Source organism: Protopterus annectens, chromosome 2.part1 (genome assembly GCF_019279795.1).
Source record: "Protopterus annectens isolate FY-2018-M chromosome 2.part1, PAN1.0, whole genome shotgun sequence".
NCBI lineage: Eukaryota > Metazoa > Chordata > Ceratodontiformes > Protopteridae > Protopterus > Protopterus annectens.
Window position 1 is genome coordinate 1,894,842,705 of NC_056729.1, and position 24,834 is coordinate 1,894,867,538.

The 24,834-nt window shown below is 39.8% G+C and overlaps 1 protein-coding gene across 1 annotated transcript in view; it reads right to left on the reverse strand.

Annotated features, from left to right (window-relative positions):
• The window catches only part of LOC122795060 (extracellular calcium-sensing receptor-like), a 229,447-nt gene that overhangs the window by 129,236 nt on the left and 75,377 nt on the right, over nt 1-24,834 (reverse strand). The window contains exon 2 of the mRNA XM_044063636.1: nt 10,318-10,542. Coding sequence (XP_043919571.1) covers nt 10,318-10,542 — 225 coding nt within the window. The remainder of the gene's footprint in view (nt 1-10,317; nt 10,543-24,834) is intronic.

Genomic DNA, 24,834 nt, shown 5'->3' on the forward strand with positions numbered 1-24,834 from the left:
CAAATACATTGCAGGTTTGGCTGAGCTTGGCTGGTTTGTGCAAAGCACAGAATTGTGGAATCAGGAAAAAAAAAGACCACCTGGGAAGCAGACAGCCAAAAATTAGAAACTGGATACATTCAAATAATACTGTTTGCCATTGCAAAAACCCACCCTGGAGTACAGACGGTAATGGGTCATAGCACAGAGTGTGCAACCTTTGTTTTACTGCTGTGACATTGCAGTTTAGAGCAATAAAGTGCAACGCAGACAACTATTTTTTCACCCTTCTTGTTGCAACAGGTGAAAGTGTGGGACTGCCATACACATGGTCCTGCATTCAAATACAACAGATTTCATACACTATTACTTTTATTGATTCTGTAATCTATGTAGTATCACATTTATTTATTTATTTATTTACATTGGTTTACCAGGAAATTCCGACTGGATGCAGGTCCTTTTTCAGCAGATGCCTGGGGAGAAAAGCTCCACATCATGTACATGATAGAGATACAAAGTTGCAGCAATGTAAACAACATTACAGGTTGTTGGCTTTAATACAATAACAAGATATTGATTATCAACAGTATATACAGAAAATATTGCAAGTTAAGATAGTTTCTTGTCATTTATAATATTAGTAACAACGTTGTCAGACAAGATGTTAAAGTATGTAAAGACAACTAGCATTTTCTGACTGTGGTTAGTAGCAGTGGTAGTATAGTTGGGTTAAGAGTCTAGGTGGGGGGGGGGTAAGGGGGGGTGTTAGTCTGGATTAGAACAAGGACAAAGCCAGTGCAAATTTATGTGGAATTTGAGGGCAGTCTTGAAAAGGCTGCTGGAAGGTCGAGTAGTTATAGAGGGTAGAAGACTGTTCCAAAGTTTAGATATGGTACATGAAAATATGGCTTCTCCTGCTGAGTTTTTGGATTTGATAACAGTGAGTTGATTTTTTTGCTTGATCTTAGGGGCCTAGTGGGGTGATAGGGATGGAGAAGGGTTTGAAGGGAAGGGATGTTAAGGGAGTGGTTAATAAATTTATGAGCGAGGGTGAGTTGATTAAAGTGAAGGAGTTGTGGGAGTTTTAGCCAGTTTAGTTCATTAAGGGAGATACAATGATGGCTGTGGTAGGAGGTTCCAGTGGCAAATTTAGCTATTTTGTTGTAACAAGCATCCAGCTTGTGTAGGTCTGTCTGTCTAAGGTTGGTAAGTATCGGGGATGCATAGAGTAGGGTGGAGATTAGCTGGGAATTGGCTATGAAGGTTCTAGCTGCCTTGGTTAGGAATTGGCGGCTTCGATATAATGCACAAAGTTTCTTGTGAACTTTTTTTATTGTGAGAGATGTGGGTGTCAAATCTAAGTTCATTGTCTATTTCCACACCAAGTAATTTTGTGTGTTCTGATGGAGAAATGATGGTATTGTCTTTGCCAAGAATGTTGAAGTGGGGGGTGTTTTGGGTGGCTTTGGAAGGTTGGAACAGGAGAAGTTTTGTCTTACTTGGGTTGAGTAGGAGCTGAGTATTGGATAGCCAGCTTTCTACAGAAGAGAATGATTCTTATATGATTTGTTGTAGTTCTGGTAGAGTGGTGGCAGAGCAGATGAGAGTCATCTGCGTACTGTATAAGATATGCTTGTGTGGTGGCAGTATGTAGGTTGTTAGTGAAAAGTCAGAATAGCAGAGGGCCAAGTATAGACCCTTGGGGAACTCTGAGAGTAACTGGGAGGTGAGGTGATGTATTATTGTCCCAGATTACTGATTGCTGGCATCCATGTAGACAGCTGTGAAACCAGTTGCAGGCTGGTTGTGAGAAGGAAAGATTGGGGAGAGTAAAGAGTAGTAGCTCATGAGATACCATGTCAAAGGCCTTTGAGTGATCAAGAAATATGGCAGTAGAGAAGAGACCATTGTTTTTGTGATGAAGTATAGTGTTGGTGAAGGAGAGCAGAGCAGAGGTAGTGCTGTGATATGGCCTGAAACCATGCTGGGTTTTGGAGAGGACATTATTAGCTAGGAGGTAGCTGGAGACCTGGGTGTTGATACATTTTTCAAGTATCTTGGAGGGAGGGGAAAGGATAGCAATGGGGCAGTAATTGGAGAGGTCAGTGGAGAGGGTGCCTTTGTGGAGGGGAATGATGTGGGATATTTTCCATATCGAGGGCATATCGCCTTCTGTTATGGAATGGTTGATTAGAATTGAAATTGGGTAGGCTAGTGTATCAGAGGCAATTTTCAAGTATTCAGAGGGGAGGTTGTCAGCTGCGGGTTTGGTGAGTTTAGGTTTTGACAATAGTCTTTTTATGTTGGAGGTAGGTACTGAGGTGAAGAAAAGAGGAGTGGGGGGTTTAGGGTTCGGAGTTGGGGGGCTGTTGTAGAGAAATGTTGTTTGTTTAGAGATGTTATAGTTTCAGTGAAATGTTTGTTGAAGGATTCATCAATACTGCTGGAGGAGGGAGAATGGATGGCTGGGGGGTATCAACCTTCCCTGGGTGGAGGATATTGTTAATAGTGGACCAGAACTGCTTAGGGTTGTGGTTGGTAGAGTTTAGGGTGGATTTATAGTAAAGGGATTTGTCTAATTTTATATGCTTTTTGGCTTTATTGCACAGTTCAAGGAATGATTGTCTATCTGAGTTATGTTTTGTTAGTCGCCAGTGCTCACAGGCCTTATCTCTGGATTTCATTAGGGTTCTGGTGGTCTTTTGTAACCATGGGGCATGCCTGGATATGACTTTGGCATTTCTTACAGGATCATTGATGTTTAGGATGGAGAGGAAGGCACTGTTGAAGAAGTGGACAGCCTCATCTAGGTTGAGGTATTTTAGTGGTGACCAGTTAATTTTTTGCAGGGAGGAGATGAAGGAGTTGGGGTTGAAGTTGGACTTGTTCCATATTTGCCTGTGGATAATGGGCTTCAGACTGTTTGTGTGGTGCCGAATAAGGAAAGTGGGGGAGTGGAGTGGTCAACAAGACTGTCAGGTAAGCAGCCTGCTTGGTAAGAGTGAGGGGCTTTGTTGACTAGGATCCAGTCAAGTAAGGTATGATTGTTAGGGTTTTTGTTGATTTGGGTAGGGGATTGAATGAGCTGAGTGAGCCCATGGATATTAAGGTGAATGGTTGGGAGACTGTTATTACAGGATAGCCAGTTGATGTTAAAGTCACTGAGAATTATGGTTTCCTGGGGTAGAGATAGAGTAGCCCAACACAGGATATTTTCTAGGGGTGTGATATTTTGCCCTGGTGGGAAATAGCATCCTATGAAATTGATTGTTTTGTTTGGGTTTAGTTTGAGATTGGCATAAAGGATTTCTTCATTGTTGTGGTGAGGGGCAGATGAGTTCAGGAGTTGAATATTGAGGTGGTGTTTAAATATCAATGCTACACCACCTCCTTGTTTGGACAATCTGTCTATGCGAAGGATATTGTATTCAGGTGGAAGTATTTCCTTACTTTTGATGTGAGGTTTGAGCCAGGTTTCAGTTAGGAAGAGAATATCTGGGAATAAATGCTTATGCTGGCATGTAGTTCTCGGATTTTATTGCATATGCTTCTGATGTTTAGGGACATTATACGTAGGTCTGTTGTTTACTTGTTGGCTAGGAGTTGAGTTGTGGGGGGGGGTTGTTTGGACTAAGGTTTGTGGTTGGGTTGGATTTGGGAGGACCAGGATTTGGATGGATGTCTCCAGCGAGGGCTAGTTTATAGAGGGTATTTAGGATATGTTTTATATACATATTAAAATGCTTATGGTATCTTAGGGATGTTTTATTTTTGAGTGTGTTAGGTGTTTGGTAATGGAATGTGTGTATTGGGAGGAGGGTTTTGGTGGCAGGGGTTGTGTAGTTATAGTGTAAATCTTTGAGGGAGGGTGTTGAGAGAGTACAGTGGAAGTTGTTAGGGCATGTGACTGTGGAGCCTTAGTATGATTTAATGTGAGCTAGAACTACGCAGGTTAGGATTGTTATTATATTAGGTAGTAGCATGATTGTGTTGGATGTAGGGAGAGGGGATGAGTAGTGGTGTAGTCTAATTGCTGGCAATTAGGGGTGGGGTTAAGGCTAAGAATAAATGTAGAGGTTGAATACAGCGCACCCAACCAGGGTCCAACAAAACAACAAAAAAACACACAATTTCGGACCACTGCACACGGACAAGATTCGTAGGTATAGAATAATCCTTTAATACAGACTTAGCGCTTTCACCATAAACATATGGCATCATCAGAGTAAATTCTAAAAACACATTCCTCGTTTTTTATAAAATGCTAATTAGTTAATTGAATAATAACACACCCTTGCCAATGAGTCCAAAGCATTACGAATTCAGGTTCTACATATTTGATACAATAAGAAAAATAAAAATGAAAATAAAAATGATAAAATGATAAGGATAAACACCATTTCTAGTTTGTATGATGGTAAACAACTAGATAAATAAAAACTAATACAAAAACTAATACAAAATCAAAATTCCAACCAACTAAATCGTGTATGATTTTTGCTTTAACACAGGTTTGAGCGAAATGTAATCATTCAGACCAGGCTCGCTCATAGCATTCAGCCTCAATTGCCACTCCACCTCAAGAACAGCAACCCTATTACCAACATCACCCCCTTGGTCCATGTAAACCTGGTCAATAATAAAAAAGACAAACTTTTTAAACTGCAAACATTTAAGACTATGCAAAAACAGAGCATTGTGCACATCCTTATTTTTAATTGCTCTTACATGCTCCATGACCCTGTCTCTTAATCTACGAGTGGTCAACCCCACATAGAATGCATCACAGGTACTGCAGGAAGCCACATATACCACGTTCTTACTGTTACAACTACATAGTCCAGGACAGGCCAAAGTACGTGTAAATCCTGCCACACATACATAAGTACCCTCAGCAATAAACCTGCAGCTTCTGCACGCTCCACACTTACCCATCCGTGATCTTTTTGGCCTACTCTCCCTTTCCAACAAACTCTTGAGATTATCCCCCTTACTAAAAACAATCATTGGCACTTTACCAACTATCCCCTTGATCTCACGGCTCAAACAGTGATCCCATGCATGCCTAACTACTGCACACATTTCACTGGCCTTCTCACTATATTTCAATACAAACGCCGAGCCAACCTTGCCACCTTCAACTTCACTTTCATGCCCACTTTTCATCTCAATGGGCAGAACTCCTTCACTTACAAATTTCTTCAAAATAGGAATATATATGGTCCGTCTCTTTTGATAAACCTCTCTTTGACCCTCAACAAGACATTTAAAGGATAACCTCGATCAAGCAACATACCTATATTTCGGGGGGAAATTATACAATTGCATTCCAATATTACGACGGACTTGTTATTTTTTCAATACAAGGACTGGTTTAATAGAGTTTTGGCCAAAATTGAATCCTTTGTAAATAGGAGCAAGGTTATCAAACAAAAAAAGTTGGCCAGGGATACAGCTGACTATGCTAGTAAATGTGCTTACCTTCCTGGTCGTAATTCCAAGGCTCATGTAACAAGAGTTTTTAGTGCTGTTACGGTAGCGGAAAACTGTGTGGACAATAGTGAACCTAATTTTGACTTTAACTCAGATGATGTTTTTTTGGAACAGCCTCACGAACTGAGAAGGTCGGAGAGGTTGTTAAACAAGATGGAGCGACAGGAGCAGAGGTTCTCTCGGGGATAGACCGTATTTTTCTTATAAAAATATGAGAATGTTAAAGCATAGATTGTGCTATAAAGATTTTTGTGGTTCCTCTGCTCTGACAGCTATTGTTAAACCAGGTACTTATTAATGTATGAATTGTACCTGTTGTGTGGATATTTTTGGTGAAGGTAGTTATCAGTTTAAACATCCTATAACTGAGAAACTATATTGCTTTGATTTGTTAGCAACTTGCATTATGACTCATGTGGTTTATATGGCAACTTGTGTAAAGTTTCCCTCATTTTATATAGGGAAAACTATTAGAAAATTAAAATAAAGAATTATTGAGCATAAATCAGAAATCAGAAGATTGGTTGATAAGAATGCTTTGTATAAGCATATAGCTGAGTTTGGAACTGAGCATAGGTTTCACTTTAGGGTTATTGACATCATCCGATCAACCCCTAGGGGTGGGGATGTTAATAATATGCTTGAAATAAAAGAGTATGAATGGATACTTAGGTTGGCTTCGGACCACTCCCCAGGTTTGAATGACATGATTACATTAAAACCTATTCTTGTAAAATTACAACGCACTAGATTGCGCTGAATGTTTTTTTATGTATATATATATATATATATATATATATATATATATATATATATATATATATTATAATTTTATATCTTCTATATCGTATTGTAATGATATTCTTGATTTTTGTCTTTGTTTGTTTGTGATCACATGACCTTTGGACTGCTGGCCATGTGATTTTGACCTGTATTTAAACCATATTTGGCTTTGATTGTATGTGATAGCACTGAGGAAGGGTTTTACCTGAAAGCTTTGCTGTTGTGTTGTTTATAAAGTGGTTTTTCTCAACTATTTTTTGTTTTATTATACTTGTATACAGCCTGTTTATTCACCCATATAGCACAAACACCAGAACCACAGAACCTGCACCACCAGGAAGCAGACAGCCAAAAATAGAAAATATGCTGTGTACTGTATTCCTGTCAGTGTATTCCTGCTATGTGGACTGGCATGGTCTTCATTTTTGCCTAAAACACATACACAAAGACCTGTACATCTACTAAACCTGAAATTGCATTGTTTGCCAATGTTGTGCACTGCTTAACATTATGCACTGCTGAACATCATGTTTGTGCGATGGTAAATATTACATGACATTTTCAAACAGTGTGCACACTCCCAGTAAGATTGATGACTGCAACTGATGGAAAGCCATCATTCTACATTGGTCTTGATCTGTGGTAGGCATGGCAGGCATTCATGGAGAGAGAGTGAGATTTTGTGCCCAAGGAAGGGTGTTCAGGTGTCCAAAGTATTTTTGGACTCCTAGTGAAGGAATATGGGCCCAGGCTATTGCAGAGGGACTATTCCAGCTCAGAGTATAATTCAGAGGCATTGGAGAGTTTTGCCCAAGCTGTGACCAGTGCAACCAGCATCCCCCATACTGGTGATCAATGTAGACACCACTACATTGACCTCCTGTGGAGGAAGAGGGTTACCCTCGAACATTTGATTGAGGAATGTAGGACGGAGGACACCTCACAGATGTGTAAGTATCAATTACAGAGACTACTTGTAAGAGTTAAAAGCTGAATATAGTCAGAACTGGTATTCATAATGGTATTCTAGTCTGTTTTTCCCACAGCTGTCACAGGGAGAGAACTGAATGTGACAACCCATGCCACCAGATTTGCCCAGATGAGAGAAGCTAATGGTAGCTATGCAGCAGAACAGTCCTGTTAATGTACCATAAAAAGTTTAAGATTTTTTTGTTGTGGTATCTTACACAGTTGTATCAAAGTCAGCATGCATATCTGAACTGTAAAAGCAAATATGCATTTATTACTGTAGCACAAACAACAGTTCAATATTCTAATATCAAAGTAAGCAGGCATCTCTCAACTGTAAAAGCAAACTATGCATGCATTAGTCTGTATGCCAAACCAGCAGTACAGTATTAGACAGTAGACAGATGTCATGGGTTCACATACCACACTTCCCAGCTATACAATACTGTTAATTTGTCGTCAATATTTTAAGGTAAATTCAAACCTCTATATCAGTGCCACAAATGGCCTGCTGTAAACTGTAATCTGTGTAATTGAAACACGCATATGTGCAATATGTGCACACATCAAGGACTGCTTGCTGCAATCTGTAGTATAGTGTGTATCTGTTATGAGCTGGGTAGTCTTAAAAGTAAAAATGTTATTTAAATGAACACCACCAACTCCACAAAATTAGATACTTCAAAAGAAAAATGTGAAACAAGGACAAATAATTGACTGTCAACAGAAAATTAATAGTTAAGCGCTTTCATTCGTATTAATACAACAAACTTCTTCAGAACTGAAAAACAATCCCAAATGCACCATCTTAAATGCATATTCATTAAAACATGTTTTCTTTTAAAAATGTTATTTGTTAGGAGTTGGTAGTCTTAAAAGTAATGTTAACAGAATAGAGTCAGATAATTGTATCAGTGCTTTGCATGTCACATATAAAGTTACTAATGTTATTCCTTTTTTCTCTCACCCCAACCCTTATCTTCTCTTTTTTTTTTCCACAGCACAGCAGGGTAGGCCTGGCCCATAGGATCCTCCATCCTATAGTAAATCATTAGAGAATTAAGTTAGAAATTAAGGACGGACATTTGAATTTCAGACTACATATCATTCAAAAAATTCATGCTGCTGCAAAAATCTGTTATTCTATCAATTTTCTAAGTTTGCAAGAGGAATATTGAAAAATTGTCCCTACTTTTGGGCCTTTGTCCCACTTTTATTTATGGCTTTGTCCAGATTTCTTACTCTAAGAGGTTGAGAGGTGTATTACATATCCTTACACTATATCTGCTATTGAAGGAAACAGAAGAAAAAAAGCACAAAACTTATTAAAACACTGCACCACCACCTCAAAACTTAAAACTAAAGACTCAAACAAACTCCACTGGCAGTGAGGAATATCAACAGACAAAAGATTAATCATACATCCATGCATTATGCTGGCCTTTGTGGTTAAATGTGCAGAATCAGTGATATCTGTCTAGACCTGGTGGTCACTGTGCCATTTCACACAAATCTGCAGACCATTGGTTCTTTGACTTACATGGAATTACAATTCGCATTCACTTGCAAGGCTTCAAAATCAGTAACACTGCCACAAGCTATAAAACCTTGCATAGATGAGCAGCATCTCATTAATAGGCATTGAACAATGCCGCACAATGAGCACTGTTGCAATAGCAGGTACCCCCTGGGTAGGCTCTGTGTGAAGCCTACACAACGTTTACTAAATCATGGCATCTCTCTCTCTTTTTTTCACTAAAACCTGAGCAGTGCAGCTCTCATTGCAGACAGAGTATAAACTGAAGCAACTCTTTGATACAAATGTAGCAAGGAGTTGCTACAGTTTATGCCTCCCCTGCTTAGTGTGCTATAGCACTCAGGTTTTAGTCTAAAAAAATTGTCTTATACACTGTAGCAAACTGCTACAACTGTAGGAAAGAGTAGCTACAGGTTATATCCTGCCTGCATGGAGCACTACAGTGCTCATGTTTTAGTTAAAGAAAAAAAAAATCCTTCATATAAATTGCAGCAAACTGCTTGCCACAAATGTAGCAAACAATTTCTACACTTTATACCTTGCCTGCATGGAGTGCTACAGCACTTATGTAATTTTGTATGATAATTATTAATTGTTTTCCAATATATATATATATATATATATATATATATATATATATATATATATATTCATGCACAGAGGCACAGTATACTAACCTCAAAAAAGGGCATAGCAAAATTAATTTAAAATGGGTGGCGAAAGCCAAACACACTCTGGCTAGGCTTATAAATGCCCTAGGGCAGATAGCCTAGTATGAACCTATGAACCTATGTGTGTGTGTGTGTGTGTGTGTGTGTGTGTGTGTGTGTGTGTGTGTGTGTGTGTGTGTGTGTGTGTGTGTCTGTGTATGCACAAATTTGTGGTGTGGAAGAACTACCATGGCAGGGCTAGCCACCTGGTGGTATAAACCTTGGCTCTAGATGATTGTCACTATTGAGGTAAAACCCCAACCCCATGTGCAAAAATGGGTAAAAGGGGTTGTGGAAGGATGGGTAGATTCAACATCTTCACATGTTACTGTAAGTGCTCTCTATGAATCTCAGCATAGCTGCGCTTATTTATGGATAGCACAGATAGCCTTAACTCATCCACATAATGACTATAAATACTACTGTTTATGTCAAAACGCCATAATTCCCCATCCATTTGTGTGTATTAAATTGAATACTGCCCTTGGTGTCTCTAGTTTGTTAATATCCATCAAATGTTTGCTTCCTAAAATGCATCTATTTGGTAGATTTGCTGTGGTGGCCCATGGCCACACTAGTAGACATTTGGAAATCAATCCCTTTATGCAGATGCTACTTCTTGTCCTGTTATAGATGTACAGTTATTATTAGTACTTGTTATTATTATCACATCACTGTTATGTCACTGGTGATCACTGTTATGTCACTGGTGATCACTGTTATGTCACTGGTGAGCTGCAGTTATTTTAAAAGTAGTGTTGCTTATACTGATACAGCAATGACTGACTTTATAGATGAGAAGGATATATGTAAGATAATTTATGATCAAATTAAGTATCCTACCTTCTGAAAGCCTTCATTCCAAACCACTTCTTCTGTGAGCTTGACTCTTTCACCCAGTGAGGCACTAGAATTTAAGACCCCAATAATGACATACTGCAGGGTACCTCCATCTGATAACTGCCAGTTTATAATATCTGAGAGAGCAGGTGGATCGCCATTCACATCAAAAAATATGCCTTCACCAAATGATATTTTAAAGTGCACATTTCTCAGATAGTAGAACATCTAAACAAACGAACATACAAACAAACAAAAATAAAGAAATAAATAAAAAAATAAAGACATAAAGAAATAAAAAAGGGCAGTATAGTACTGAAATATGTGAGCAATCATTTGCATCTAAATGTTGATTTCTTTGTCAATTTACTTTGGTAATAATAGCAACTTATATCACAGCATGTGGAATAACAAATGAAAAATGGGGAAGTGAATATAGTATAACATTTTCTTGAACTTGTAGAGAATGTTTACAGTTGAAGGAAATTCTTATGGCTCTAGTACCTCTAGAAGAAGGGAAAATAGGTGGGACAGAAAACATGGCAACATCTCAAAACATTATGTATGATGACTATAGATCAGATATTTGGCAATTTTGTACTGCAGACACATACCACTATATTTTGGACCTTCCTATCTGCATGAATTGCTGTGGAAATGTGACATTCTAAACTTCATCTAGTGGATTGCTTGCAAACGCTACCTCAGTGTAACTGATTTTCACATGCACAGCTTATTATTATTTGGTCTTTTCACTTGTCACTTCTGTTATTGAACGGTGCATCGGCAATATTTTTCAAATTTCATTTACTATAAAGGGACAGGGGTAACTATGTGAATGCACATTTTTTAAAGCATAATGAGATATACTGCTTTAAAAATCGAACACAATATTTTCCATATGAATTAAATTAGCACATTTTTTCATTTGGAAATTTTTTATGAGATCTACAGAAAATTAAACTGTATTTCCATTATCAACAGACTTTTTTTCTTTAAAAATTTCAAAACAATTCAGATACCACCAAGAAATTAAATTTTCTTCAGACTTCATTCTGGCTTCCAAAAACTATTGTAATTTATTCACAATGGACTGCTAATGTCTCATTACGTATCAGGTTTTTTTTTTTTTTTTGCTTCATATTTTTGGCACTGTTCTCCCAGATCACAAAGCTTCATCAACACTAGATTGACAAATTTGTTTGCATGCCCTGCACTGCATCCCATATGTATAGTATCTTATGATGTCATCCTTATCTTGGAGGAATTCCTTACTGGTAACCCTTCCCATTTTTCAGATTTTAGGGTGAGTGCCATATCCACAGCTGACTCAGTGTATTTCTCTTGGCACTCCTAGGTATCCACTTCTTGACTGTTAAGTAGTGTGCAATGACTGCCATGCTGTGTTATATACTCAAAAAAAACATGCTTAGCTGTAGTGTATGCACTCCTTAGCAGGGTTCATAATTCAGAGTTTCTATGCCTATGGAGCACAGTTCTAATTCTTCTTTAGGAGGGTGGTCCTATGACTGGAAGAAATAAAAAAAACAAGCTTCTTTCAAGGTTTGGTAAGCCAACATCAGCTGTTTACTTCAACCCGTTCTGCAGTTCATTTCTCTAGCTTCTTAACTCATTATATATTATATGTATATATATATATATATATATATATATATATATATATATATATATATATATATATATATATATATATATAAAACAGTCAGGGATCCATCCCAACATGCACAAAGCTAGCAATATCATAGATTATTTTTCAAACTCTGGCATGTAATATAAGCATCCAAATTACACATGATTAATATAATCCTTAGACATCACATGAACAGTGCACATTAGCAACGTACATTACTTTGTGCCATTGAGTGGTTATAATTACATTAGAGTACAGCAGTAATAAGAAAAGCCCTAATATAATGGTACACTAATGGGGGATTATCATTTCATACTCTGCTGTGCTTTGTTCTTATGACCTTTAATGATTATATTTATCTTGTACCATCAGTCTTCATACAGTACTATATTCATTTTCTCTGTGCACCTCGTGTATTAAAACCACATTATAATATGTCAGCGAGCATGCATGCATTGTAATAAGAAGCTCACTGCTGTATTGTGGCTTTTGTGTCACTGCATTCTCGGTGTTAGATGCAAGCAGTGACAAGTACACTACTGAGGTGCAAGATACACACAGCAAAGACACAGTTCAGCTCAGAAATCAAGGATACATAACCTCAACTCATATTCTGCATTGGGTCTATATTGGCTTATTGAAAGTTGATAATGTTGAATGCTAGTTGATTGATCACAAAAGGTCAAACAACCAAAATAGCGAAGACAAGGAACAGCAATTTTTTCCCCAGGGGAAATTCACATGCATTCCCTAAGTGGGGAACAAGCTCCCAAACCTTTAAACTTATAAATACTAATTCCATGTATGTACCAACTCAAAGAAGGAAAATATCCTCCATAAGACACTTAGAAATTGTAGAAGGCATGATTTCCTGTGAAAGCAGTGACATTATTTCTTCAGTGTCTTGGCTTTGGGCTACTGATGGTCAAGGAATCTCACTTCCATCACTCATAGAGATACCCAGCTACAGTCTTCTTCTTCTTCTGGCTTTTCCCGGTCAGGGGTCTCCACAGCAGATCACCTTCCACTCATGATTGGCAGTGGAGTTTTACGGTGTCAAGTTACCAGCCTGGCACCCAACCTTCCACAGAATGTATGTACTCATGCCTAGGGCCAATTTAGAGTGTCAAATCCACCTACAGCATGTCTTTGGGATGTGGGAGGAAACCGGAACACTCGGAGGAAACCCACGCTACCACAGGGAGGACATGCAGACTCTGCACAGAAGGCACCCCAGCCAAGGATCGAACTGGAGAACATCTTGCTGTGAGGTGGCAACACTAACTGCTGCACCACTATGGCCGCCCAGATACCTAGCTATAGTACACTTGCAAAATTAATGAAACTAATTAAAAAAAAAGCGTACAATTGCTCAACTGGAGGTTTTGTCTTGCATATTTTTTTTACAATACTTCATCTCACTGTAGAATGAAAAGCTTAAGAAGAAATATAAAAATCACTTTACTAGGTAAAAAACAAATGGATGGTAAAGGCAGTCATAAATCAAAAGCATACAGAATGTTCTACTACCATAAAGGCTACGTGGAAGATGAAATAGAACAACTAAATTATCAGTTTTACTCTCTTTAAAACACATTTAACGCTGACAACTCCAAAAATATAACATTCAGAATGTGCATTAAAAACAGTTGTTGCTAGTACTGTTTATATTCCTAACAATTAGCCCTATCCCAGCCTCATCTTAGCCTGCTGAAGACCCAGTATATGAAACAAAATCTTGGCACATTTAACAGGTTACCAGTGGAGGATACTAAGGTGGCTTTTTCAGTCATATGGCATTCATATGTGTGAATAGAGATCTTATTTACATAAAAAGCCTCATACCCAAAAACCCATGGACAGATCCACAAAAAATTCAGGAAAAGAAAAAAAAAACAGGATATTTTACTTATTGGTCTGAATGTGTGTATCTCACCATTTAACTTTTTATGGGTAAAGTCAAGAATATTTGCACACATATACACGTGACAGAGTGAAAACAGTTTAGCCTCTATGTTTTTAAGTCCTCTCTTAAAGATTTTCTCACTAATTCATGGCTGTGCCTATACACTTTACCTGTTTGACCTACATCAACAAATAAGTCACATTCATACTAACTGCTTGTCATACTATCTACCTGTACCTTTCGACACCTGCCCTCTCTCCATTCTTAGGGGGACTTATATCTTTTTTTTTTCTTTATTTTTATTTCCCAGAGTAATAGACTATGGTTTGGATTCAAATAAGCCTACACAGTGTGCTAAAACCATGTGTACTTAGCACCCCTATGCGCACACAGTAGCACGAAGATTTGTATTCACTAAGTGACTCTACATGGTGTGTAGAGCTACTCAAACCCAGTAAACATTGTGGCATGCTAACTGCAGCATAAGCAGCTGAACTGTATGCTAATTAACCAATCCAATGTGGAGGAGATATTCAACAAACTATAAAGCAATCATGTATGTCTAGGCAGGTTTTGGCCATGAATTCCAAAAACTATTGGAATACACCCACAGAAACTACTCTGCATGGAAAAAATGTTAGGGGCTGCTGTTGTTCTTTTGCATGAGTATGTGTAACAGGCCCAGGTCTGTGCTGCTGCTCCTGCTAATAAACATCAGCCAAGAAGTAGAAGGGTCTTTAGAACCAGTTTAACTTTACATAGTCCGCATGATACTAGAGTGCTGCAGGGTATATAGACACATTACAGGAATTCTGCAACTTCTGTTATCCTCAACTGAGAAAAGGGGTACAATGAGGGGAACCAATACCTGTTTAAACAAAGGTATGTGTAGCACTCAGAAATTTAGCAATATGAACCTTCTAGAGACCAGCAACGGACCTGCCGGTGGTGTCACAGGTATCAGCATCCAGCATCTTACATCAATTCCTGAATGCTATGCTTCAGCATGCCAGTGACTATATGTGGTGGTGTAGATGGTTGGATTACTGGAAGATCACTGTGCTGGATGTGGCCATTCAGGCCATTCAGGCCTTCAGGTAGTGGCAGTTGCTCTGTATCAGTAGCAGATGCCGATTACTGTCTGTCGGGTTTCTATTTGTATTGGTTGTGGGTCTGTGGTGTTGAAAGGGACCAGACTGGACTTGGGATATGCTGGAGTTGGAGAGGAAGATGGCAAAGATGTGGATGGCCTGGACTGTTGGAATCGCGGTTGCTGGAGCATGCGCTTTCTGTGCTTTTCACTTGCACTGTTGTCACTGATGTTGTGTATCTGTGTTTCTGTGTTGCTGTGTTTTGTACTTTTGTACATGTGCTCAGAGAAATTAAATTTCATTCAGCTGTGCATTATGTATGGTCTAAATGACAACAGAGTTACTTTGATTGATTGATTGACTATATATATTTTACCTGCACTCCTGAGGACACAGCTACAACTATGCAGGATTTCTACACCATAGACTTCCCTGATGTATTGGGTGCCACAGACTACATGCACATTGAGATCAAAGAGCCAACTGGAGAACAGAGAAGGATCTACATAAACCAAAAGGGCTTCCACTCCATTAACTCTCAGGCCTTGTATAATTCTAAAGGAATCATCCTGAATGTGTGTGCTAGCAACCCTAGCAGTTACCACGACTCCCATATCTGGCACAATTCTCAGCTCTACCAGAGGTTTTCCAGAGTGGATATCCCACAAGGCCATTTACTGGGGGATGCCGGAGATGCACTCAAATCATGGCTGATGCAGACCATCAGAAATGCACATGCGCTAACAGAAGAATGCTATAATGAGGCACATGCTCAAACAAGAAATACCATAGAATGTGTATTTCCGCTGCTGAAGTCACACTTCTTGTCCCTAGATACAGCAGGGACAGTCCTGCAGTATGAGCCCAATACTTTTGCTGAAATATTCACTCTCTGTGCTATCCTACACAGAGTTATCCTGAAAAACAGCTGCAACAGAAACAAGGAGAAGGGGCACACATTCTACTACCACTGGCAAGGTCACCACAACCACATGCAAGTGAGGACTTAGAGGGGGAACAACTAGCCACCGTGAGTGTAGATAGACTTAGGTGTGCATAATATGACCTCACCTGGGCCAAGAGGCAATGGATATCACACATGCTGACAACCTAAGGCATACAACATTCATCCTATGCACATGCATACAGTAAAAGTGATGCCAGGCAATGCTTACAGCCTTTACTTACCCATGTAATGGTGGTGTACTACTAGCATCACATAGAGTCAACCCCAAATTAAAACAGTTGTAATTGCAGGACTATCAAGGTAAGTGTTAAACCTGGAGCAGGTAAGAACACAAATGAGTAGCAGATACTTGCATAATGTTACTTGCAAATGTAACTGAGTCGAAGGTGTGTGAGATGTCCAGCAATGATATTAATATGTGAGAGGACTGACTTATGTCAATAGATGTCTGCTGTTTATCAGCTAATTGGCCTTATGCATGAAAAATACAGACAATACAAAAATCATTCCTAATTCTGTACTTATCCCTACATTCTCACAAGAGAAATAAGCTGCACTGGTGTATCAACGATTTCAAGGTATTAATCACAACATTAAAAAAGCTGTAAGAAAGCAGTAGAATTTTCAAAATAACATCACAAACACATATATACTAAGCACTCAGTCAGCTATGCACCTTGTACATCAGAACAAATACATAAGATAGAAACAAGGTGATGGCACATTTATCATCATTTGCACAGGGTGGTGGTGGTGGGGGGAGGCAAGAGGCCTAGGCTGACACAAAAGTTAGTAAGTGTGTGTGAGTAAGAAAGACAGGCATCAAATGTCCAATGAGACAGAATGACTTGCAGTTCTCACAGATAGAACCCACAGTGTGAAAGTAGCAGACTCCAAGTCAGACTGCTGACCAGTCACAAGTGGAGTCCCACAGGGATCGGTCCTGGGTCCACAACTGTTTGACATCTACTTCTCAGAAGTCCAGGTCAACATGGAGGGACTTTGGCTGACCAAATTTGAAGGTGTCTGAAAGCTGAGGGACATTATTAACTTCCCAGGTAATGTAGACATCCTACAGAAAGGCCTCACTGAAACCAGTGACTGGTGTCGAAACCATGGCCTTAAGCTTAATGCCAAAAAAATGTGTCATCATCCCCTTTGGGAAAAACTAAGTTCCCACTAATTACCACATTGATGGGAGCCCACTGAACACTGAAGTTGTTATACGAGATCTGGGGGCACAGGTTGATAGCAACCTCTCCTTCAACTACCACATTACTACTGTAGTCATAAAGTTCTTCTATGTGGCACATCTGATTACCAAGGGTTTTGCATCCAGGAACAAAGAGGTCATCATCTCTCTCTACTCTTCCCTCATTAGGCCAGTCATCGAGTATAATGCCCCCATTTGGCATGTACCTCACTAGACACATGCAACAGCTGAAATGGCTACAAAACTACCTCATGTAGAGGATCCTAGGCCTTAAACACATGTCCTACATGGACATACTCAAAAAAACTCCAGGTATTCTCTGTCTCATATCGTTTACTAAGAGGCAATCTCTGTTTGACTTACAAAGCCATGTCTGACCCAGCTCTGTTAGAAATGCTACATCTAAAGAAATCCCAATCCCTCCATACCACATGCTCCGGAGACCTCAACCTCATTACCAAAATCAACAGAACATGCTGGAGGGACAGGTTCATAATCCAGAGACTGCACATGCTCTGGAATAGACTTCCCATACATGTCAAGCAGAGTACCTCACTGGGCCTCTTCAAGAGAAATCATGATGAGTGGATGGGAAATAGAAAGTTCACCCCGGGGATCACTGCAGTGGCTCTACTTGATAGAGGTACTGGGAACTAACATCAGGCGGCATGATGCCAGGGCACTTCTATGGACTAGGCTTGTAAAGGGTCCAGGGCCATTAGCCTAGTACACACCTATGAACCTATGAATGCCTCATGTACCTGCTGTGTGTGTGTGTGTGTGTGTGTGTGTGTGTGTGTGTGTGTGTGTGTGTGTGTGTGTCTGTGTGGGCACTCGATGTGAAATGTGTGTGTAAGTGTCTGCATGAACAGTTGCAATCTCTGTGCTAGTTCTATGTCCTGGCATGTTGGACAGGTGTGAACCATGTATCAATTCATCATAATCATCCCAGACCATGAGAACTGGCTCTGCCAGGAGTTGCACAGGCATGTCCATGCCCATGGCCAGATGTGGTGATGCTACCTGACCATGAGCGATGTCTGCTGGATGAGCTGTCCTCTAGAGTACGGACAGGTCCATGATTCCATGGCCTATCACATATGGATGTGGACACCTGAACCACTGATGGAGCATTGGATGTAGTGCCAGAACAGGAGTGGGATTGGACATGGCCACGTTGTCAAACAGATGATAATGCTAACCTGTGGCTGCATGGATGCTGTTCCCCTCCCAGCAAATGTTCTGTCATAGACACTGCCCATTCCTTCATGTCATTCACCCAATCCATTGAACCAGCCACATGGGTAGAGGCAGTTAAGCACGTCAGTCTGTGCCACATCTAGAACCTTAAGCATTTCTTTGGAGGGCATAGTGGAATGGTTCTGTGACTCCATGACAGCCCTAAACATACAACGGGTGGCACAGAAAGACACACCAGGATCAGGTGGAGGTTGGACAGCAGGCCTTCTCCAAGCACCCATAACAACCTTCCTGCGTTGCATCTCGAACACAATTTGGCTATGTATAGTGTCAACCAGCACTGAAGCTGCAGTAACCACACTACCCTGATCAAGTGTGTCAACCTCAATCTGTCCAATATCTGATGGCTCAGTTGAATGAGTATGCATAGGCATATTTACTGTGCCTAAAGAAAATACAGGGTTAGGTGAGTCACAACCTCAGTAACAGGTTCAACCTAGGCATCCCCTGACTGTGCCTCTGTCTGGACACCATCATCATTTGAGCCTACCGATACTCTGACATCAGATAATAGGAGTCCTATACTTCCACCATCAGGATCACATGCGATAATAAGCAACAAGCACAGCAACAAAATTAATACTGCACTAAATATTAAAACAATTTATATGATAACAATATAACACTGGTCACAAAATCACAGATGGTACAGTAATAATGGCAAAATACTATCTACTATATTCTTAGAGCTTTCATTAAATCCACCTCAAGCATACAGATCATTTATATATCTAGATAATGGTCATTAATAAGCAAATAAACATTTGCTTACCATGGGCAGATGTCTCCACATATTGTAAGGAGAGTGATGCTAGAATAAATGAAGCAGGGAAAGCACAGAAATTCACCATCACAATGAGAATAGCACAGGGGGACAATGAATTCACAGTCGCTTATATGTCCTGTAAGAAATAGTTGACATTGAAACTTGTCTGACACATCCACTCATACCCATGTGTACTCAACAACTGTATCATATAACTCTATTAACTAATGAGTTGGTACAGAAGGAAATCCAGGAAAGTATTAGTCCAATTATATATTTTAGTATACAGACAAATATAAAACTTGCCATATGTAAGCTTACTTGGAAGCTGCTCCTGACACACATTTGCCTTCCAGGCACATCAGCACCAACATCAAGCACAGTGTCCAGTTTCACCTGAACTGTACGGATCTCTGACAGTGGGCAGGAGCTCTTGATTTGGTGTCAGTGGGGGCTTGGTAGCAGGATCAGCCCCCTGCCACCCATAGCCAGGTATTCTCTGGCAGCTGCAACATCTCTCTTCCAGGCTGATGAAGTCATATTAGTGGCTCAATGACATCTGATCACAATTACCCATGCAGGTTATTACTAATAACTGCTCTGAAGCACAGAGAAGCTAAGCTGTATCTCAGACTGTGCACAAAAGCAAAAGCAGTATATGTTTATCTTTTTTATTTTGCAGTGATTGTACTACATGTAAACAAAACTGACATTTCTTTTCTACATACTATAATTTACAGCAATGATGGAGTGCATACAAAAAGAGTTTTGTTCTTATTATGTCCCCTTACACTCCAGTAGAATTAAACTAGTTTAAGCAAATGAAAAGGGTGTTATTTCAGCAAATAAAAAGGGCATTAAGCAGCTCTTACCTGATCACCAAGCTCATTGATAGTTTTTGTTTCTCTTGAGTTTGGTGAAAGGGGGTTCTATTATTATCACTTGGTCTCTTATTTATTTATTTTGTTTTATTTTTCTGACTCTATTCCTACTGAATGTGTCAGGCACCCCACACTTCGGGTGAAGATATACGTAAACACTGTGATCCCCCCCTCTTCCAGTCAAACCGATGTGTATGCACTCAACCCCTCCCCTCCTGAACTGGCCAAGGTTACTTAATTCTAGCATTATAGCTGGTGCCATTTTTAAACAGGTATCCCAGCTGACTGCTGCACCCCCTCATCGATTGGATAGTGTGATCACTGTGTAAGTTGCTATAATAACTATTTTGTTATCAAACTAATGTTTAATTTATCTCTGAAAAAAACTTATAGGTTCTGCACCTGTTTTATAAAGAAAATCATATTTCTACCCAGTTTTCTAAAGGGAACTGTATTTGATTTCTGCTTCTAAGCATGGCACGACTATTCAACTGATAGCAGAATGGCTACCAATGCATTTAACTGATAAAGGAGCATTTGCCTGAATATATTGTCTAAGTAAAGTTGTCCTGCATATTTTGTTTAAGCAAAGTCTGAATATATTGTTTAATCAAATTTTGCCTGAGTACTATTGTTGAGGCAAGGTTCACACACTAATGCCTTAATCTTTTGGAACTACACTGTATAGTAGTAGTGATATGAGTAGTTACTTTTAACCTGTTGATATAAGTCACTATGAGTAATTCCTCTAGAAAAACAGTGTGTGCAATCATTGTGTAAAGAGCTTTCTAAGTAATCTATCAATTGTAGCTATTGTTCTAAAGCATTATCTTATGTCTTTCATTTTTTCTTCTTCTCCTGCTATCTTTTACCCATCCTACACTCCTTCTTATCCTTCCCACAGCTAAACTAGCCTGGTCATCCCCTGTGCAACCTCCATCTCCACCACCGGGTGATCTACTTGTATTCTAAACTCCATAATGACTGCACTGAAACACAGGGAATCCAAACTGTATCTCAGACTGTGCACAAAAGCAAAATCAGCATATGTTTATTTTTTATTTTTTGCAATGATTGTATTACATTTAAAAAACAGACATTTATTTTCTACATACTATAACTTACAGCAACAGTGGCATGCACACAGACAGAGTTTTGTTCTTACTATGTCCCCTTACCCTCTAGTAACATTAAGTTGGTTTAAGCAAATAAAAAAGGCAGTTATTTAAGCAAATTAAAAGGGCATTAAGCAGCTCTTGCCTACTCACTGCGTTCATTAATATTTTCTATTGAGTTTGGAGAAAGGGGTTGCTATCCACTCCATTTGTTCTCACTAAGCTTTGGCTCACTCTGCTCCCCTACCCTACCCAAAATCCCACTACAGCTAAACTTAAACATCTACAGCTCCTCCCCATATTCATATCCAGACAATCCTTACCCTCCTATTTTCCCTGGAAATTTGTCTAGACCCCTGCCTCATTTCCTCTCCTACCTGTCTACAATTACTTTTTATACAATCACCATCACAATATCCACCTATTACTAGCCACCTGATACTATCACACCTAGCTAACTCCTCTCCTCATTGCCATCCCCAAACAAAGCCTACAATGCAATCACCAAATACACATCTTCTAATCTTATAACTTCTCTCAAAAATCCTCTTTCCTCTATCACATCTCACTGTCCTGAACCCCATCTCCTTCTCATCTCATTATTCCACCACCTTCACTTCTCAACCTACAGACCCTACAAGCTATTCCTGTATATATCCCAACCTTTATCTAATAAATTCACTCACAAAACAAAAACCATACCACTCACTTACAGGATCCTCATAACTCCAACAACCTACACCATCAAATCCTTTCAACAACCAAACCCCAAAACCCACACAAAGCAAGAGCTTTCATCTTATTTATTTATCTTCAATACTCTGCCTCTATCAGGAGACATATATCCAAACCCAGGCCCCCCTACCACAAATATGTCCTCACCTCCTTTTGGAACTAAATCACACAAATCCATTCTCATGGTAACCATAAATATTCAAAGCATTTGCAACAAAATCTCCAATCTCCAAGCTTGGATAGCCCACAACCAACCTGACATAATTGCCATCACTGAGACATGGTTAAAACCATATATTAATGACTCTGAATTTCTCCCTCCAGGCTTTCAAACTATCTGATCCACAAGACCTAACAAATGGAGGCAGAGTAGCACTAGTCTTTCATAGTAACCTACTCAAATCCTACTCCACAATTCACAAATGCAGAAATTACCATTGCTATCCTAAAGATTAATAACACACAAAAAAATCTTTGTAACATAGATCTCTACATACTGCTTGCAAACAATATCCCCATACTAGAAGATATTCTAGCCTGGACCTTTACCAACATTAAAAATTAAATTGTTATCCTAGGTGACAGAAATGTTAACTGCACCAGCCTCAGGTCTAAATCCCATAACACTAACATTAACCTATTCAATTTTATCCAACTCATAAACACCTCTACTAGACCTAACAAGGATAACATCTCGGGGTCAACCCTTGACTGGATTCTCATCTCCCACCCCAATAACATAGCTGAAGATGCTCTTCTCCAAAAAAGGGAAGCCAATCTGGTGGTCCCATGTCATAAACAAACTATACAACAGAAGAAAGAAACTGTTGCAGAAAAGAGGAAAATCCCAGGATGCAAAAAACTCCCCTACCAGCCTCAGTAAGAAGTTGAGATCCCTTATAACATCCTCCAAAGCTAGTTACAAAAATAAAATTGCCAAAGATTCCAAAGACAACCACAAGACATTCTGTAGTTATGTCAAGAATCTAAATGGCAATGCTCAGATATGCTCTGAGCTACAACAGAATGGCATTACATATACTGATCCCAAGGATATTGCCAATAACCTGGCAGATCAATTTAATGCCAACTCCACCCCCATCTCACCCTCTAAAGGGCCCATTTCAATACCAAATGATTGCCAAATTCCAGTAGTCATGGCCACACAGATAGAAATTGCACTCTCCAAAGCTAGAAATACAGCATCCATGGGAACAGATGACATCCCAGGCTGTGTACTACATGAACTACAAAATCAACTGGCACCTCAACTAAGTGTTATGTTTAATCATAGCCTCACCTCAGGCTTTGTGCCCACTGAGTGGTGCACAGCTACAGTTATCCCACTCCACAAGGGGGGATCCACCTTGGATCCCAGGAACTACTGTCCCATCAGTCTGACGAACCTGATCTGAAAGGGCATAGAATGCATTATCATGGAACTTATAAATAAAAACATTGGCAATCTTCAAACACTGGACCCCACCCAGTTTGGGTTCATGAAGTGCCAATCTTGTCTCCTGAACCTGATTGACTTCTTTGAATCAGTCTCCAGAGCTGTGGACGAGGGTAAGGCAGTCCACACAGATAATCTGGACCTTGCCAAGGCCTTCAACACCATCCTCCACTCTGGAATCATAGATAAACTTACTAAACTTGGCATAAATCCCTACATCACTCGATGGGTTGCCAACTGGCTTACAGATAGAACCCAGACTGTAAAAGTAGCTGACTCAAAATCCACCTCCAGACAAGTGACAAGTGGAGTACCTCAGTGTTCAGTCCTGGGACCGCTCTTGTTTGGCATCTACTTCTCTGAAGTACATGCCAACACTAAGGGACTCTGGCTAACAAAGTTCCCAAATGACTCTAAACTGGGAGCCATTATTGAATCCCCAGATGATGTGGATATTTTACAAAAGGGCCTTACAGAAACAGATGCTTGGTGCCAGAGCCATGAGTTCAAGCTTAATGCCAAGGAATGTATAGTTATCCCCTTTGGGAAAAAAAACATGTAACCATGAATTACCACATAGGTGGCAGTACACTAAACACCGAAAGTGTGATGAGAGACTTAGGAACACAGGTGGACAGTGGTCTCATCTTCGATAACCACATCACCACAACAGTCAGGAAATCCTTCTATGTGGCACACCTCATTACTAAGGGCTTTTCATCCAGAAAAAAAGGAGGTCATTGTCCCACTGTACTCATCCCGCATTAGACCCATTATAGAGTACAACACCACATTTGGTATGTACCTCACAAAACATCTGCAACAGCTGGAAAGGCCGCAGAAATACCTCACTAAATGAATCACAGGCCTAAAGCAGATGTCCTATACTGACCATCTAAAAAAACTCCAGCTATACTCTGTGACATATTGTTTACTCAGAGGAGATCTCTGCTTAACATACAAGGCCATGTCAAACCCTGAGCTTTTGGACATGCTCCACTTAAAGAAATCCCAATCCCTCAGAGCCGCATGCTCCAGGGATCTAAACCTTGTCATTACAATGAACAAAACATGCTGGAAGGATAGGTTCCTGACCCAGAAACTCCCCATACTCTGGAAGAGACTGCCCATAACTGTCAAGCAGAGCCCATCCTTGGCCCTCTTCAAAAGGAACCTTGTTGATTGGATGGGAAGTAGAAAATTCACCCCTGGGATAATGTCAGTCACCCTGCTAGACAGGGGTCCAGGGAATTAAATATTGTGGGAAGAAATATCCAGAGAATTGTTAGGGCTAGGCTTGTATAGGCCCTAGGGCTGAAAGCCTAGTATCAACATATGAACCTATGAATATATGAAGCAGGCACCCTTCCAAACACTCTGAGTGACCAGGTCCCCTCCTATATCCACCCTATTCCTGAGCCCTCCAAAATTAGCACATGTACAAGTGGACAAGGAATCTTACTAACTTTAACCCTCTAA